Raw genomic sequence first — 19,745 nt, 5'->3', positions numbered from 1 at the left:
TATTAATAGCAAACAACCAACAACACAACTGCAATAAAATAAAATGAAAAACCCAGTCCGACAAATGTGATATTGTTATTTGCTTGGAAACAAGTACAGATATGTATGGACGCAGGATGTTTTACACATGGAGGAACCCGGGGTTAAGTACAAACAGCTGTATACAAAAGAGGTATCAAATGTCTCTCCCGATGTGTAGGTGTACTACGAAAGTACATTTAGGCATTGACCCATAGGAATGATACTATAGTACTGCAAATTCTCCCTCCCATCCATATTACTGCTATTTTTTATGATAGCGGGGATGTTCACTCCCACTCACTCTTTGTTTTGTTCCCCTGTGCTCTCTCAGGCCCCTCACATCTGTTCCATTGACAGTAGGGAACCATTTCCAAGCATTATGCATACTGCTATGCATTACTGCATTATGCATTGATGCTAGTAAACAGGATGACCACAGTGACTATTCGCAATTACTTTTCACAAATTCAACATGCATTCACATGTGAACAAATCAGAAACCAATTGGACAACAAAAGCTGGAACAAGAATTGCTTAAATAAGTTCATCTCTTTTTATTACTGAAGTTATCTTAATCATAACATTGGTAATTCTGAAGACTATATTTACAGAAATAAGCAATTTGATTGAGGCAGCCATCTTTATATGTGAAGAAGCTGGGGTGTTAGCTCAAGGGTTTGATTCCCAAATGTCTGCACTGCTTAAATAGATATATATTAAATATAAATATATTAAGTATAAAGATATACAGCAGTACAAATACATTGAATTAATTTTAAAATCTAATTTGTACATTTAAATTGAATTTAATTGATCCTTGAGTTTCAAGTATGTATTGGCTGCTGGCAAAACACAAAAACTGGGGCTCACAGACATTTTCACAAGAGCTGGCTATAAGAATAAGTGCAGGGATTTGGTTCATAATTTCTCTCATTCAGGTGGCACGGATGGTGCAGTGGGTAGCACTGCCGCTTCACAGCAAGGAGGTCCTGGGTTCGAATCACTGTCGGCCGGGGCCTCTCTGTGGGGAGTTTGCATGTTCTCCCCATGTTTGCGTGGGTTTCCACCCACAGTCCAAAGACATGCAGGTTAGGCTGATTGGAGAGTTTAAATTGCCCATAGGTGTGAGTGAATGGTGTGTGTGCCCTGCGATGGACTGGCAACCTGTCCAGGGTGTATTCCTGCCTTCCGCCCAATGTATGCTGGGATAGGCTCCAGCCCCCCTGCGACCCTGTTCAGGATAAGCGGGTTAGGCTAATGAATGAATGAATTAATGATTTCTCTCATTCATGGTTTGCAGGTTCTGTTTCTTTGTTTGTTTGTTTCTTGCTTTCAAAAATTGAAATTCATTCTTTATTCCAGAGCTGTACTTTAAAGATACAGTGAGATTGTTTCTCCTTACACAGGGAAAAGGAAACAAAATGCATCATATTTGCTAAATATTTATTAAATTGGCAATGCACAGCATGGTCAGTTAAGTCTTTATCTATTTTTTGTATAACTGCCTGAGCCAATGTCGGGGGCAACATCAGAACAGTTGTCTGGCAGTCGGAGGGTTGCTGGTTCGATCCCCTGCCTGGGGTGTCAAAGTGTCCCTGAGCAAGACACCTAACCCCCAAATGCTCCTGACGAGCTGGTTGGTGCCTTGCATGGCAGCCAATCGCCGTTGGTGTGTATGTGCATGTGTGAATGTGTCACAATGGCGGGCCAGAGGAACCAATAGCAGACTCAGGGGTGTTGAAAAATAGCAGGTTTAATAAGCAGATGAAGGGGCAGACAGAGCATAATCAAAAACAGTTCAAAAACCGGGAGGTCAGCCCAAACAAGGCAATGCTACAGAGATCCACAAAACAAGAGAAGAGTCCAGAGAAGCAAGCAGGGGTCATAAACAAGAAATCAGAAAACAAAAACCACCAGGATAGAATACCACAAGGGCAAGGGCTCGGGAACAAGGAGGCTAGAACTAGGGAAAAGGAATATAAGGGCTCGCGACTCGAAAAAATGGATAAGACAAACCAGTGGAGTGCAACTGAGAAGGACAGGTATAAATACACAGAGAAATGAGACAACCTAGGTAGGGCATGGGAGTGAGGGCAGTCTAACAAATAAACATTATGTGAGAAACATGAAAGGGTAATAATACAATAACGAGGGGGAAACAAAAACGCGGACTGGATTCACAAAGACACAAATGGGTGAATGAGAAGCATCAATTGTATACTGCTTTGGATAAAGGTGCTATATAAATGCAGACCATATTTATTATTTACAAAAATAAATAAAGAAAATTACAATTGAGTTAGAGGAGAATTGAAAAAATATGCAAGGAGTTGACTAACCCCACTAGTGAATTGCTATCGATGTATTGCTCAATGTGGCTAAAACTGCAATGTGGCTAAAACATTTATTTTATAACGGGCAGGGATTTGTTTTTATTTGTTATTATTATCATTCTATAATTGTTATCATTTTTACAAATAGTAAGCAATGGCCTTTAAAGAACTGTTCTTGCTGGGTAAAATAATGCAGAAGAACTGCTTCACACGGCTTCAGCATCCTGCTTATAGACAGGTTGAGAAAGCAGTACCTCAACAGCGTGTGTGTGTCTGAGTGAAAGAAGTAAGCCGCTGCATAAATACACATGTTCCAATTCACACAGATACATAACTACAAGAGAATGAACACAAATAAAGGCCACAAAAGCACAATACATAGAAGGATGAGTGCATTCAGGAGGGGGGGACAGAAGAATGTGGTTTTCTCTTCTATGTTAGAAGAATGACTACCACAAAAACAGAGGCACCCGTTTCCTATTGTGCAATGACTATGGCACAGTATTACTTCAACCATTTCAACAAAGAGAAATGACCAAACTGAAGTAAATTCCACCATTTGTACAGGGGTTTTAAATAAATTCCCCTCCATGTGGAATTGTACAATTTACACGGCACATGATAGTGATTGGGGTAGTGGCAGGTAATTAATTCTACACATTATAAATAAACTTACTGTAAGCCCTTGTTATGCTGCCTTTTGAATTATCCATACTATAAACTGAAAATCTATCAATGGTCCCTCAATGACACCACAACCAATACAGATATGCAAAAAATGTATAGAAAATCAGCACAGAAGAAAACTTAAGCCAACATGGATTGTACAGATAATATCACAAGGACAGTATATTGGCAAACAAAACTAGTATTGCTTCTCAATGATATATGAAATATTTGAAAAACACACACATCATACTATCCTGAGGACAGAATTATGACAATGTTAATAACTGACATTGATTAATTGAAGTGATCTAGTTAATAGTAATAATAATAAATGGCAATGATCCAAGATCAAATGTTCCATACTGAAAAGAGTTAAGAGTGTCAACAGTGACAGGTTTGTGTGGTTACTAGTCACTTTTACATTCAAAAGAATAGTACAATAAAAATAAACCCTTTGCTGGGAAATAAAATCATTGAACCCATTAACTGTTCTTTCTTGTTTTCCAGTTTTCCAAGCTTGGTATATGCAGCTGGTATATTTGGGCCAGTTTCAACACTGTGATGGTCAACATGGAATTACACATTATATGCAATATACAGTTGATCAGAAATGCTAGAGGATTAACACCATATTATAGATACTATACATATTATAAAATCATTTTTACAAATGTTCAGGTATTTGAGAAGCACACATTTTATTTTTGGTCTAATTTATTATTATGTAGGTTTTATTGACTAATAATTCATCCTAGTCCCAAAAATAATGCAAAACAATCATACCAATAGCTCAACATAATGATCAACATAAGTCAACTGCTGATCATCTGATATTGTGATTGTGTACATTCACTGTCTTCCTTTTCCAGGCATGTAGACATGTACATGTTCCTTTCCTACATGTATAGCATGTAAAAAATATATGACTGCTATGCTTGCCTCTTTTATGCATTCCACAATGCTGAGACAAGACAAGGTCAATACTCACAATCTAGGAAACTGCTTCCCCCTTGACCTCTGACTAGCACTTGGGCTCTCTTCAGATCTGTCTCATCTATACATATCCTTCTCTCACAAGGTCTCCTCCCTCTACCTTGCTCTCTTCCCTTTCTCTGGTGTTAAAAAAAAAAAAAGGTCTCCTGGAAAATCTGCCAAAATTCGCAGTCACCCCCACACAAAAAAAGCTGTGTACAAAAACATGGGAGCAAGGAACAAGTGGGCGATAAATATGGACGGCCAGGAGAAATGGTGTTCTTCCAGTCTTTGACTCCTGTGGGATAGGCTTTGATATAACCGAATGGCTCCCACATACACAGGGGGAGGGTTCAGAGTAGGGGCAGGCAAAGGAGTGGCAGGGAATGGTGTGCAAGCTCAGCACTCCGCTTCCTCCAGTTCTACAGCTTCTCATAATTGCTCAGACGTTCTTATGCCCGTCGCTGCTATTGTGGCACTCGCAAAAACTTGGGTTTTAGGTAAATGTTGACATGTTCAAGTGCTGCCCCTTTGTCTGAAGGATTACGCGGCGGAGTGTCTGTTGACACACGGCAGTCCTGATTCATAGTTTGGTTGTTTTGAATAAATAAACATTTTGTTTCAGCTACAATGCTAAACCCCCTATAATTTGTGCTTGTATAATTGAGTCATTTGGTCGTGAGGTTGTAGCCAAACAGACTTACACTTACATTTAACATGGTATTGCAGAAGAAAATGGACAATGTTCACTGTTGCAACCTGCCTCAATAGTAGTAGTAGTAGTAGTAGTAGTAGTGAATAGAGATTCACATTGATATCACAAGTTCTAATTTAATTTGAATAATCTAAAAATAACAAACAAAGCAGCCAGCAGAAGCAAATGGGTATCTGGGGAGAGAACGCTCACAAAATGGAGACAAAATGGACTAATGCTCCGTGTTTAAATCTCAAAACGTCCGCGAGTATTGACTTGGCATTCCATACAAAACGCAGAGTAAACAAATAAACAACTGCTTCCGTGACGAGTTAACTGTAACGTTAAATCAGTAATTGTTCTAAAACTCCGGGCTTAATACCTGACATGCTCAATTTTCGAAACGCCAGCCGCCGAGAGCCGACATTCTAAAACTGGACAGTTCACACCGATAGAACTGTCTTCTAAAGACGTTCTAAACCCGCCTCGTCTCGTTTTGGCTGTTTGGTGGAGACTGGGCTTGAAGAAACATTAGTGAATTTGAAATTGGAATTTGACCTTTTAAGAATGAAGATTTTACTTGTACTGTCGCTGGTATATGCCAAAGTGTATCGGAACATTTTTAATATACTTCTCACGCTCCTTTAAGATTGTTGTTTTGTACGGTCCTTTGGCCTTCTATGCGTCTAAGATCTCACGTATAGATCTTCTTATTTCTGTCGAACACTTTGATTACTTATCAAAATGGAAAATATATATAGCATCAAACCAGCAGGAAGATGACTGCAGCACTTTCCCCCTCTCTGCTTACTCATTCTTACGAAAGCCTGGAAATTCATCACCTCAGAAAGTAATTATATGTCTTAAGGCATGTCATTTCTCTTTGTACGCGCCTACGCTAGCACATTTTTTATTTTTGTTGCTAAAATTCTAACATGAGAATTTTGGGTTTTCCCCTTCCAAATTTTTTTTTTTTCAAGTAGCACAACTACTTGAAATAGTGAGGTTAACACAGTGAGTCTGAACTGAGAAAGGTGGTAACTGAGAGTTCCTGGAATTCCAAGCATATCATACTTGTGTGGTGAAGACACACTGTGAGTTTGAGATGGTGCATACAGTACATGAATATGTAATATGTAATGCTCCCTAAAATATTCTAGTAATTGTGCTTGTCTTCTTTTGTATACCAATGCAGCATGATTTGTTTTTGCAATCCCCCCAAACAAGATAAAACAAGATCTCAGTGGTTGAATTTACCACTGGCAATATGTTGGTAACTGTAAGATTTAGAATAGAATAGGGTGACATTGAATTATTGCATTAATGCATTAATGGCATTTGGCAGACGCTCTTATCCTGAGCGACGTACAGTTGATTAGACTAGGTAGGAGACAATCCTCCCCTGGAGCAATGCAAGGTTGAGGGCCTTGCTCAAGGGCCCAACAGCTGTGCAGATCTTAGCAATGCTTTCCCAATGTCTCTTCTTTTATTGGTATTTTAGGAATGTTACCTAGTACTGTGTGTTACATTCAAAAGAATAGTACAATAAAAATAAACCCTTTGCTGGGAAATAAAATCATTGAACCCATTAACTGTTCTTTCTTGTTTTCCAGTTTTCAAAGCTTGGTATATGCAGCTGGTATATTTGGGCCAGTTTCAACCTGTTGGCTACAAAGTGGCAAAAAGTAAATCGCTGGCAGCAGTAATGACTCACATTTACTGCAGAAACCTGTGAGTGAGTGAGGCAGCGAGTGAGTGAGTGAGTGAGTGAGTGAGTTAGTCAACACAAAGCCATTACACTGACCTCAGAAATACATGAGGTCACCCCACAGAAATATAAAATTGGGAGTGTTGTGGGCAACATAATTGCCCAGCCTTTGGAACAAACCATGTGATAATAATGAACATGCCAGTCATTTGATTCCAGCGAAAGAGATGTTTGTGTCAAACGTTGTGCATTTGTACACTTCAATGCAAACATTACACTGGTAAGGAGTGACTGCGGTAGGTTTGACCTGATTGAAAGGCTCTGTGACAAGAAAACTCTTCAGGAGCTTTTGTGGGTAATGTAAAGGAAGGAAATAGTGGATCCACTTTCTGATAGCATGCAACGTGATGTTTGTGGAAACACATCTCTTGCAAGAGCACAAGATTGCAGATTCTGGAAATGCATACACAGAACTAGTAGGTTACTGTATGTCAGAACTGGGAACTGTAGAAACACCCAACAGCCACATGAACTGCAATGTAAAAAGAAAATTCCATTAATATACAAGTAATTCCAGACTAATCTTCTCTAGGCAATTACATTCAGAGATGTCATTCAGAGAACAGTTCAGAATTTACCCTATAAATTTTCTTTAAAAAAAAGAATTTATCTTTTAATTATTTAGTGTCAGGCGGCACGGATGGTGCAGTGGGTAGCACTGCCGCCTCACAGCAAGGAGGTCCTGGGTTCGAATCCCCGTCGGCCGGGGCCTCTCTGTGCGGAGTTTGCATGTTCTCCCCGTGTCTGCGTGGGTTTCCTCCGGGTACTCCGGTTTCCTCCCACAGTCCAAAGACATGCAGATTAGGCTGATTGGAGAGTCTAAATTGCCCATAGGTGTGAGTGTGTGAGTGAATGGTGCGTGTGCCCTGCGATGGACTGGCGACCTGTCCAGGGTGTATTCCTGCCTTTCGCCCAATGTATGCTGGGATAGGCTCCAGCCCCCCTGCGACCCTGATCAGGATAAGCGGGTTCAGATAATGGATGGATGGATGGATGGATGGATTATTTAGTGTTTATTTTTTAAGTAATTATGTTTGAGCTCCTTCCCTTCCACAACCTGTAAATTCCAGGTTCAGAAAGTAAGTTATTTTGATTATGAAGTGTGCTTGGGATCGTTGTCTTGAAGAACAATCCAACAATCCACCAGGTTCCAGCCGCTGGGGCAAGGGTGGGAGTAGTGTCGTGTCTAGGAAACGACAGAGTCCAAATCTTCAATTTGTCGAAAAACATCTTTGAGAGGGAAAAGACGACACCAGGCAGCAAGATCTTCAGGAAAATCAGACTTTATTAGCACACGTGCATAAAGCCGGATCAGCTCTCCAGAACTGAACCCCGACTGGCATTTGTACACCCATTTTATACACAGTTACTCCACCTACAACTCCTCCTCAAACCTTATTCTGGCAAATCACCCACACTTTTCTTATCGTAACTCCTCCCAACGCTCCTCCCACAACGTCATTGTGGCAAATTGCCAACGGTCCTTATGCTCTGCCAACTCTGTACAAAGTTCAGGGCATTCTGCCAACTACGTGTCCTCACTTCACCCCGCACCTGCTCTTGGCAAACTACCAGACCAGAAGTTCTGGATGCCCTCCCTCTAACACGTCATCCATACACGTCACTCTGTATCTTTCGCTTTTTATAAGACGAACTAAGCAGCAGAAATCATTGAAAATATACAGACAAACTAAACATTTCATTAATATTCACTTCTAATATACTTTTCTAATATACAGACATACTAAACATTTCATTAATTATTCTCTTCTAAGGGAATAAATGTACGTAGCATTCTTTGCTCTCATTTCAACAGTTTTCACTGTGGTTTCTTGCGTTTTCATAAGCTCAGCTATAATTAATGTTCAAGGTCAAATAGATACACTTCTGGCATAAAACATTGAGAGTCCCGGAGAAATCAGCTGTACAGTCATATCTTGCTCTGCCCGTGTCCTTGACAGTTTGGTCTACACAGTTCAAGACGGGGCCCCCCCCTGCCAGCTGGCTGGGCTCACTGTGTAATCCTAGCACAATTTAGCAGTTAATCAGTTTGAAACTATACAGGGTACATATCATACTTTAATACAGATATATTGATAAACTTTTAGCACACATCGTCGAGAGTTTTGGAGGAACCAGCCTGCTCACTAAGGCGGAGAATCTGATTTTGACTTGTGATTGGTTATCATGCTTTTCGGAGGGAGATCTTTCGTTCTGTGAATTTTCCCCTACAGTAGTAATAGAGTTTGGCCCAAAAACGCCTTTGTCCTTGTTGAAGTACTTGATTTCACTGTCCTCAACAAAAAACTTAGGACCCTAGATGCAAAACAACCCCAAGCTCAAAAATGAATATTTCCCACATTTCATGCTCTTCCCAACATAAAAAGCTTTCTTCCAATGCCTAGCTCACCCCTTTTGCACAGGCAAAAAAAGGACAACATCTAACAAAAACGGCTGATTTCATTGTCACTCACACAGAGAACTAGGCTCACCGCAACAAAACCCAAAAATGTGCAAGTTGCACAATAGCTGAAACACATATGCACTTGAGCCAGTGACTGTTTTTCACACTCCCACCCAGACGGTACAACAGGAGTTATAATCATGGGCATATCCCTCTCTGCCTGACAGCCTATAGTCCAATGGCTAAGCTGCTTGACTGGGACCTGGAAGGTTGCTGGTTTAAGCCCCAGTGTAGCCACAATAAGATCAGTGCAGCTGTTGGGCCCTTGAGCAAGGCCCTTAACCCCACATTGCTCCAGGGGGGATTGGCCCCTGTTTATTCCAATCAATTTTGGATAAAAGCATCAAATAAGTAATGTAATATTGGCCATTTTTAAACCTGTTGGTATTTAATGTCCATACTACTTCTTCAGTGGTCCTTGAAAACAATAAAGCAAAAAGGCTGCATATAATATACAACACTGATAATAAACTGATATTTTCAAACTTATGGGGAAACAACATACTTTGATTTTGATACATTGGCATTGAAATTGGCAATAATTTGAAAAAATAATGTGAAAAATGTTACTTAATTTAGTTAATCTCGGTCAAATGGAATTATATTGTCATTCCATCACTTCATGTTTCACTAGAGTATAAAAATTTGGTGACAAGCATGCAAAATCCCTTTCAGTGGTTGAAATGACAAATCACTTCAGTTCATACAAAGATTCTAGTGACTTTACCAGATGTGTTTGCACAAAGTATTAAACCAGGGGTGGCAAAAATTTGTGGGTTAATTATTCCATTGAATAATTAATAAACCACACTACTTTACATATGTTGGAAAATAAAGCTTGTGTTAATAGCTATTAGTTTTTAGTTTACAGTATTTTGTATGCATATTTACCAAGGGTGCCAATAATTGTGGAACCCACTGTAAGTAGAGTCAATGATCAAAGCTCTTGAGGGCTTTCATAGAGTCTTTCTGGGGACCTAGACAGATAAGAAACACTTTTCTTCTCAGTGTTGTGCAAGAAGCATGTTTGTGAAACTTTCTGGTGAAACTGCTATATACACTGTTGTGCGGGGGCTGGAGGGCTAATCTGAAGTTCCAGAAGACTTGTACTGTCTGTCATTGTCACCAATTCATACACCCTAGACTGAAAATATCATGAAATCTAGGCTGCAGATCAATATGCCTCTTGGCCTTAACATGCTTAAAATGCTGAATTTCTTCTTTGAAGTTGGATATATAAATATGCATGCATCCAGTATTCATTAGCCTAAGACACTATTTCCATACATTTGTTTTCTAGCAAGTATGATTCCACAAGTCGCCATCTGTCTTTCTGTTTTTCCATCAGTTTAATTACATACTATTTATTTTATTTTTATTACCATGGTACAGATTCTACAGAACCATTTCAGCACGATTTGGTTTAAGCGCCGTGCAAGACAATCGGACAACTGTATGCAGAATCCTACAACTTTGAGCGTGGTTTCTGTTGCGACACTAATCTCATACACTCAAAGTATGAATAATTGCTTGATGTATAATTTGCTTGTGTCTGCAATAGAGACAAACTTAATGTGATTCACGTTAATGATGTAATGGTAAACGCTGTCCACAGCTATTTTCAGGCTATTTTTTTTCCTTCGTAGGAAATGGACAAACTTTTGGCCACAGCCTGGCAACCATATTTGCTTCGCCTCTCTGCCTGTTAGCAGCCGGGGGAAAAGCAGACATTCCCCGGTTTTAAGAACAGAGTGGGCATGTGCTGCATATGTGTACAGCAGTGTGCAGAAATTTAGGCAGCCCTGGTCAAAAAGCCTTTTACGATTAATATCTATGTGAACCTGACCTCAAAATGGTACAACACATTTCTTAAAATTTTAAGCAAGATTACTTTTTATTTTAATTCCTTACAGTTTCAAAATAATAAAAAAAGGAAAAAGGCCCTGCGCAAAAGTTTGGGAACCCTGTCAGTTAGTACTTCGTAACTCCTCTTTTGGCAACTACAACAGCTTGTAAACGCTTCCTGTAGCCAGTTAAGAGTCTTTCAATTCTCACTTTTGGAATTTTTCCCCATTCTTCCTGGCAGAACACCACTAGCTCAGAAATATGATTTGGTCTCCTTGCCTCTACGGCATGTTTGAGATCTCTGCACATATTTTCAATAATATACAAGTCTGGGGACTGTGGTGGCCACAATCCCAATCCCATGATCTGTCTTTCCTGGAGTTACTTCATGGTTGATTTAGAGGTATGCTTTGGATCATTGTCTCGCTGGAATACTCAACCTCTCTTCAACTTCAATGTCTGGACTCTTACCTTTGAACATGAGCCTCTAGAATTTCTTGATATTTGGTGGAATCCATTCTTCCTTTCACTCGCACAATATGTCCTGTGCCACACAACCCCAAAGCTCCAACCTCCATCCTTCACAGTTGGCAAAGAGTTCTTCTCTATACATTTCTTCAAAAAAGTTTAATTTAGGTTTTGTCAGACCGAAGTACATTGTTCCAAATGACTTCAGGCTTCTCAATGTTTTCTTTTGCATACTTCAGATGCTTAATTTTGTGTTGATGTCATTATTTCTGGCAACCCTGCCATGTAGGTCTTTTTTGGGTGTTGTGTATGTTATATTGTTGTTCTGTGAACAGCTAGATCTGTTTGTTCCTCTTTTTTGCGGCTCTTTTGCAGAGATGTATGGGTTCTTCTGAGCATTTCTCACCAGGTCTCAGGCCTTCAAGACCTTGTCTTGACTTCAACTGTTCCATTTATCTTCCAATAATGCTTCTGACAGTGGAAATAGGTAGCTTGAAACTTCTCCTTCTTGCTGGAAACTGTTGAGAGAAATTAACCATGGTTGTTAACACCATACAAAACAGCCAATGCAGTTGGATATTTTAGAAGGCATGTAAACCACAGATTTGATGTAGTAATGCAAGTCAGTCACAGTAGGTAATGTAGTCAGTCAGTGTTCAGTTGTTTAGACCAATTCAGTCATACTAGATCAGTGGTTTCTTTGAAAAAGAAAGTTTGAAAGGATGCAATTTAATGGCAATTTCTTAAGCCTTTCCTTTCTGGGCATTGCGCTGTCTGCAATCAGCAGAGCGGACGATCAAAATGAATGACTGGCATGTTTATCCCAAACACAAATTAAAAGCCTGGACCTGGACCAAAATGTTAGCATAGAGTTGTGCTGACCTGGGACCTGTTTTACTCTTCATTATAAGTCATGATAATATTCTAGATCAGCAGTCCTACTCTGACATGCTTCATACATAAGCAATGAATTTGGAGTTTCAAACCTTCCTTCTGTTTTCATATTCTCTATCATTTTGTTACACTCCATATATTTAATAAATTAGAAATATGGCACAACTACCGCACTGCAACTTGACTTTAGTAACATGTTTTTGAGCATCACACTGAGATGAAAAGAAACCACAGTTTTATATTATCTTGGGCGACATGCCCAGACAATAATACACTTTTCAACAGTACGTTTTTAGAAAACTGGCTATAAAGAAAATGAGGTGGTAATTGCATATGCAAGTTGTGGATGACGGAGATAACGTTGTTTTAACCCTCTAAAGAGGTTCGGGTCTGTAGGACCAGCTTTTCAATGTTTACTGAAATAGAAATGATACAACAAACATTTTTTTCAACCTTTGACTCATAACCCTTGGCTCATTTTCTGTGAAGAACATGTAAATGAACTCATTTTCATTGAGTACACACTGTGCACCCCCCTACACATTTACATTACATACAGGCTATTCAGGTCCACTGGACCCAAAGGTTATAAGTATGAGGGTTATATGTTTTATAAGTATAAGGTTTGCTGTATACCTTTACCTGGTCTTCCTCCTACCTTGGACTATTGTGTGTGTGTGTGTGTGTGTGTGTGTGTGTGTGTGTGTGTGTGTGTTTGTGCGTGTGCGTGCGTGCATCAGGGCCGTTTGAGTAATGACTGGGTCTCAGAACAAAAGTCCAGTGAAAGGGCCCTCCAGTTTTTTATGACTGGACTGCATTTGCCCCCTCCTTGTGGCTGGGCCGCTGAAAGCTTTGCTGTTTTCCGCCTTATTGTGGGCATGTGTTCATTGTTAAATTTGTGTTCTGTATCCTAATTTCAATTTTATTTAAATTAATAAACACCAATATTGAAGACAGACTTCTCTCCTTTATATTTGTTGAAGATAAACATGATTTATTCCTCCCAGTTTTGATTATTATTGATTTGTTTGACCAAAATCACATTTCATCACAAAAAACGAATACTAATGAATGTGATTTAGCAGGGGTAAGTGGCACATATTAATCATATATGCTATATGTTATGGTATATATTGCTTGTAATTAAGATAAGGTCAACATCCATGAAGTATTTTTACATAAATTGTTATGACTGTATTGTTTCAAGACCCCAATAATGGTATGGGTCCATCAGACCCGCGAAAAGGTCCTGAGTAACAGAAATCCTTGTCCGCTGCACAAGGGTTAATGATAATTAGACTAGTTTGCTTCCGAGTACCGAGGCTAGTAATGACAAACCTACAGCGTGAAGGAAGCAACTGGAAAGTCCCACTTATTTACTTCATTGTTTTTAATGGATATATAACATAAAAAGTAACACATATTGTTTCATCGTGGCTTCATAATTGGACCACAATAGAACTGGAGCTGGCGATGCGGTGCCTTTCATGGCACGTTGTATTCGGAATGTCGGAAGATGTGACGTTCATCGATTGAAACACAACCATTTGGAGGGTGTATTTGTATAGGTGTATTTTTATATTTTCATACTTGATAGAATTTCAATAAGAAATAAAGAAAAAAGAAAATACAATTAACACCAGCCAAGAAAAGGGCACTTTTTGAAGGCAAAAGGGCAGGAGCTGAAACTCCCCTTGGGCCCTATTGTGCACGTGCCAGTATATATACACTCACCAGCCCTTTATTAGGAACATTTTTACTTTATTACACCTACTTATTCATGCATTTATCTAATCAGCCAATTATGTGGCAGCAGTGTAATGCATACAATCATGCTGATACAGGTCAGGGTTAATGTTCACATCAACCATCAGAATGGGGAAAAAATGTGATCCAAGTGACTTTGACCCTGGAATGATTGTTGGTGGCAGACAGGGTGGTTTGAGTATCTCGAAAACAGCTGATCTGATTTTCATGCATACTAGTCTCTAGAGTTTGCAAAGAATGGTGAAAAATAAAAAATAAAAATAAAAATCTGACTGAAACGCCTTGTTAGTGCGCTATGACTTTTGGAATGATTCAGTTCTTCCATGTTCTGGTTGGAGCAGCCTCATTTCGCATGCTAATATAGGCCTAACAATTATTGTCAAAGAGCCAACATCCAATAATGTTTTTAATAGTAGCCTATTTCCGTTTTGCAATTGTTTTAATTTCGAGTTTGACTGGGAGACAAATGTAGAAAATGTATCGATGTGAGAAAACCCCTTCTGCAATACATTTTATTTGATCGACGTATAGGATAAAAGCATCGAGTCATACAAATAAACACACGTTTGGTGTATGCGCATTTGCCATATGTAATTAAATGTTTTAGTCATCCATAATAACAGTATTTTGTGGGATTCTATGTATGGAGCTTTGTAACTGTTAGGAGCACTGTTCGTTTTAGAAGTTTTAGCAGATATTCCGAAGTGATTACCAGCTACATGATATTGAATCAAGTTTTAAAGATTAAATCGGGTTTTTACACAATCTACCCTCAAAATACCACCCCATCTAGCCGACAGCAATAGCGTGACGTCAACACGTCCAGAATCTAAAACTGTTTGCCCTTGCTTAGAACTGATAGTAGCCTGCAAGCCACTGACTGGATTGAGACGTTGCTTAACGCCAATCGTCTGCTGTTTGGATTACAGTATTCACGTTTTCATTGAAAGATAAAAAGGTACGTTACATTTTTTTTACCGCATGTCTTCTTTGTGAAGCTGTTATTATTTATTTTCATGCCGGTATAAATTATGTTTTTCTACAAAGCACGAGAGTCGGGTACAGGTAAAACGTCAATCAATTCATATTTTTACTCAAATCTTGTTCTTAAAACATGTGTCTTGTTAATCAGAAAATGTTCAATGTTTATTCCGCTAATTATTTGAAATGGTGTACTCCACAATGTCATTCAACTGCAGTAGTGATGATAAAATGATGGTTCACGAAGTAGCAGTCGTAACAGTAACAGAGAACATCCCAGTTTATTTCTTTATTTATTACTTTAGAAACAAAACCATGTGCATTATTGAAAGTAACAGAGTAAGTGCAACTGTAATTGTTTTGGTTCCATGAATACTAAACTTTTGCAAAACATTATGTGAATTTAGAATTCCAAAAAGTTTTGTATCACTTTAGAACTACGCTTCAGACTGTACTCAGAGGCATGAACATGGCCTCCCTCTAGTGGCTACATAGTTACTAGCTGTGGAAAAAATCCCCACTAGAAATATTCCACATAGTCCAACTGTTGAATCCTGGATTGTGTACATTTTTGACAAGGCTTCACACTTTCTCCCAGGTTTAAAAACAGTGATGGCATTTCTCATGATCACCACCACCACTGCCCTGTATCCAGGCTACGGAATGGAGACACCTTACAGCAACAACCACACATTGCTCATCAACGGAACAGAAGACGACTATTATGACTACGAATCCGATGAACACGCAGAGCTCCGGAAATCTCTCAACATCATGTCCCTCATTGTTTACTGCCTGGCCTTTGTGCTGGGAGTGCTTGGGAATGGGGTGGTAATCTGGGTGGCGGGATTCAAGATGAAAAAGACAGTGAACACTGTGTGGTTCCTCAACCTGGCTGTGGCTGACTTCCTCTTCACTGCCTTCCTGCCCCTGAGTGTGACCTACACTGCCATGGATTTCCACTGGCCTTTTGGCAGGTTCATGTGTAAGCTCAACAGCACCCTGAGCTTCCTCAACATGTTTGCCAGCGTCTACATCCTGGTGGTGATCAGCGTGGACCGATTTGTGTCCGTGGTCTATCCTGTCTGGGCCCAAAATCACCGCAGCCCACGCAAGGCGTCGGTGGTGAGCCTGGGCGTCTGGCTTTTTGCCCTGGTCTTGAGCGCCCCCTACTTTGTCTTCCGAGACACCGCACCTGCATACCACGACAAGACCGTGATCAACTGCTTCAACAATTTTGCCCTTTCGGAGGACTATGATACACTGGCTGTGTTGGAACTGAGGGCACGCCTTCACGGCGCAATGATCATCACCCGCTTCCTCCTGGGCTTTGTGATCCCTTTCACCATCATTGTCTCCTGCTATGCAGTCATCATCCACAGGCTCAAGAGGAACCGCTCCCTGTCTAGCCGCTCGGGGCGCCCCTTCAAGATAATTGCGGCGGTCATTACTGCCTTCTTTCTTTGCTGGGCCCCTTACCACATCCTGGTTCTGATCGAAATGGTCAACCACACGGCTGCTGAATCTAGCACCACCCTTAACCTCATCATCACCATTGGAATCCCCATTGCCACCAGCTTGGCCTTCCTCAACAGCTGTCTGAACCCACTGCTTTATGTATTCATGGGCCAGGACTTCAAGGACAAGGTGCGCAAGTCCATCCTCACGGTGCTGGAGACTGCCTTCACGGAGGAGGTGTCTCGGTCCAATTCACATTCAAATTCGGCCATCCACAGCCGCAGCAAAGAAAAGTCATTCTCTGATTCAGAAGTATGAGCACTGGTGCAACACTCATGTTAATACACCTTGCATGCAGGACTGGAGATGATTAGTCACAATCTCAGGAGTTTGAAATTGAAAGATAAGATATGCATACCCATATAAATAGAGATCACCATACCTTCAGAGAGACGACATGAAGTTTTGAATCCTATTGCATTTCACTGAGTGCTCACTGAGTGTATGTTGTCTTGTGGCTGCAGAATTGTTGTTTCCTGCCATGTTTGTTATTTTTTACATTGATGAAGGAAGCTGTGTAAAAAAATGGTTAATAGAACTTGTTTTGAGTGAATGTTTGTCACAGTAAAAGCAAAGTGTTGGATTCACAAAAAGGCAGGTTCTTTTTATCTGTTGCAACAAAATTTATATCAATGTCGAAGCTATGACTATTTTTGCATTATTTGCACGATGAAATAATAATGAGAATGTGAAGCGCATTTAGCCAATCTTTTCTTTCAAATTCATATAAAAATATTTTTGGATGCTAATTCATACATTTATATTTCAAAAGGATGTTTAATATGCAAAATATTCCATAAAGGTATATCACCAGGGGTGAAGTGGTATACAGATAATCCATGGTGACCAGGGGTTTGATTATCCACATTTGCTCTTTTTGTACTATGATACCATCTCTATCTGAAACCCTCTTTGCTTTACCCTTGTATATAATGAGGGTGGACTGTCTGCTCTCATTAAAAATAACACCAGGAAGTATAAAATCTTTTATCATGGTGTCATGCCAAAAAAATCTAATTAGAAGCTTTTTTTAATGTCATTTTTAATTTGCTCCGCATGCATTCTCTGTTGTAATTCCTAATGACTTTGTTTTTTATAATTGTTGTAATTCCTTCTCATTTCTTGTTGAGCTATCTCATTGATTTCCTATCGATTCCTTGATCTCTGTTGATCCTGATTTCTGCTGCCATTGAATCAATGCCCTAACCTTATGTATAGATGCACACATACTTAAGGATGCGCACACGCACACTCCCTCGTGCTGCATGCCCCGTAAACTCCAATTCACTTCCAGTGACCCCAAGTTATATTGCTGTAGAGACTCTATTGATTTATTTTTTTGACTCCTTGATTCTGGATGATCCTGATTTCCACTATGATTGAAACAATACAACGACCTTATACACACACATACTCATTCTCACTCACCAATCATAGAAATGCATACACACAGATGCTTACGTGTATGCACACAGGCACACACACACAGAGTTCCTGTTTAATTTAACGGACTACCAACATCTCAAATCCACCCCGCACTGCCCCCTCTGGTCAGGACCGTAATTCATATGGCTCATGAAACAATGAAAACAATGTAAGAAGAACTATGATGCCCCATCACGAGCCTGAGCCTAGATGCCCATGCTTCTACATACCCGAGGGGTGACCCCACCAAGGTAAAGGCATTACTGGCAACACTAGCTCCGCCAACCCATGGGCAGGGAAGTAGTACAGGACAATCAGAGAGGGGGCGCAATATAGCCCTGATGGACCAACTGCAACATGACAGGTGTGCATCAATCCAAATTTTGACCTACCCATAACCCTCCCTCCCACACTGAAGGAACCCTGTCTCCTTTCCTCTGCCTCCACCTTTACTTAAGCCATAGCCTCCCTTTCCCCCTATATACTGTAAACACTCACTTTATAATACATACCCTTGCCTAATTTGTTATTTGTATATTATACATGTAACCACTTTTTGTCTGGTTAGCCTCACCTTGTCTAATATGTTATTACTCTTTTCTGTAACCACTTTATAATGCATAATAAAAAAGAAGGGAAAACAATATGGCGTTGTGCCAAGGATGGCATATGTTAGTGCAAACCTGTCTAAGAAGTCATTCCCATTGTAACAAGTCATTTCATTTAATCTGCAAAATTATTATTATTTTATATTTGGTGTTGTCTGTGTATTGACATGGTCCACCAGAAATTGTGAAAATGTTATGTACATAAGAGAAATGGGCGGCACGGATGGTGCAGTGGGTAGTACTGCCGCCTCACAGCAAGGAGGTCCTGGGTTCGAATCCCCGTCGGCCGGGGCCTCTCTGTGCGGAGTTTGCATGTTCTCCCCGTGTCTGCGTGGGTTTCCTCCGGGTACTCCGGTTTCCTCCCACAGTCCAAAGACATGCATGTTAGGCTGATTGGAGAGTCTAAATTGCCCGTAGGTATGAGTGTGTGAGTGAATGGTGTGAGTGAATGGTGTGTGTGCCCTGCGATGGACTGGCAACCTGTCCAGGGTGTATTCCTGCCTTTCGCCCAATGTATGCTGGGATAGGCTCCAGCCCCCCTGCAACCCTGTTCAGGATAAGCGGGTTCAGGTAATGGATGGATGGACGTAAGAGAAATGCACATTTCATGTTGATCATAATGGAACATAGTGTTTCTAGTTTGTTTTAAGTTTTTGTATGTAAATTGTGAACAACAAATCTAATGGCATATGGCTTGACTGCTTGATATACAGTGCATTATACATGATATACAGCATTATATCAACTTGGTATCAAGAATGGGTGTAACTTTTTTATTTTACAGAAACAGTATATTATTGGCTGTAGTACAAAATGAACAAACAATAGTAACAGGAAATGTATACTATGATAATGAGGTATCCAATTAGAAAATGAAGTTTTTATTCATGTGGATTACAATATCATCATTAAAAATCATAAATAAATATACACTCACTGAGGACTTTATTGGGAACACCTGTACACCTACTTATTCATGCAATTATCTAATCAGCCAATCGTGTAGCAGCAGTGCAATCCATAAAATCATGCAATCATTGACTGCTTCACAATCCAAACTCTTCGGTTCCTAATCACCCAATTGTATTCACAATAGGTGGCTAGCCAAATATAATAAAAAACATGCCACATATTTCTCAAATAGTTTTGCAAGCCTGTAGTGTAGTTTTGCGGCCTGTAGCGTAATGGTTAAGGTACGTGACAGGGACAGGTCGGTGGTTTGATAATCGGTGTAGCCACAATAAGATCCGCACAGTCGTTGGGCCCTTGAGCAAGGCCCTTAACCCTGCATTGCTCCCAGGGAGGATTGTCTTCTGCT

At 40.1% G+C, this 19,745-nt stretch overlaps 1 protein-coding gene across 1 annotated transcript; it reads left to right on the top strand.

Annotated features, from left to right (window-relative positions):
• Positions 1–14,763: 14,763 nt before the first annotated feature.
• Positions 14,764–19,253, top strand: fpr1 (formyl peptide receptor 1). Its single transcript, XM_061253250.1, has 2 exons — positions 14,764–14,853; positions 15,475–19,253. Exon 2 carries the CDS (start codon positions 15,489–15,491, stop codon positions 16,650–16,652), a length of 1,164 nt encoding a protein of 387 aa, XP_061109234.1. The 5' UTR covers positions 14,764–14,853; positions 15,475–15,488; the 3' UTR covers positions 16,653–19,253.
• The last annotated feature ends 492 nt before the right edge of the window (positions 19,254–19,745 follow it).

This window comes from Conger conger, chromosome 1 (genome assembly GCF_963514075.1).
Source record: "Conger conger chromosome 1, fConCon1.1, whole genome shotgun sequence".
Classification (NCBI taxonomy): Eukaryota; Metazoa; Chordata; class Actinopteri; order Anguilliformes; family Congridae; genus Conger; species Conger conger.
The sequence above is the reverse complement of the archived record's forward strand: the minus strand, read 5'-3'. Positions and strand labels throughout refer to the sequence as shown.

Excerpts from the sequence above, each read along its gene's own strand:
- fpr1 (XM_061253250.1), top strand. The coding sequence starts at position 15,489 with ATGGCATTTCTCATGATCACCACCACCACTGCCCTGTATCCAGGCTAC.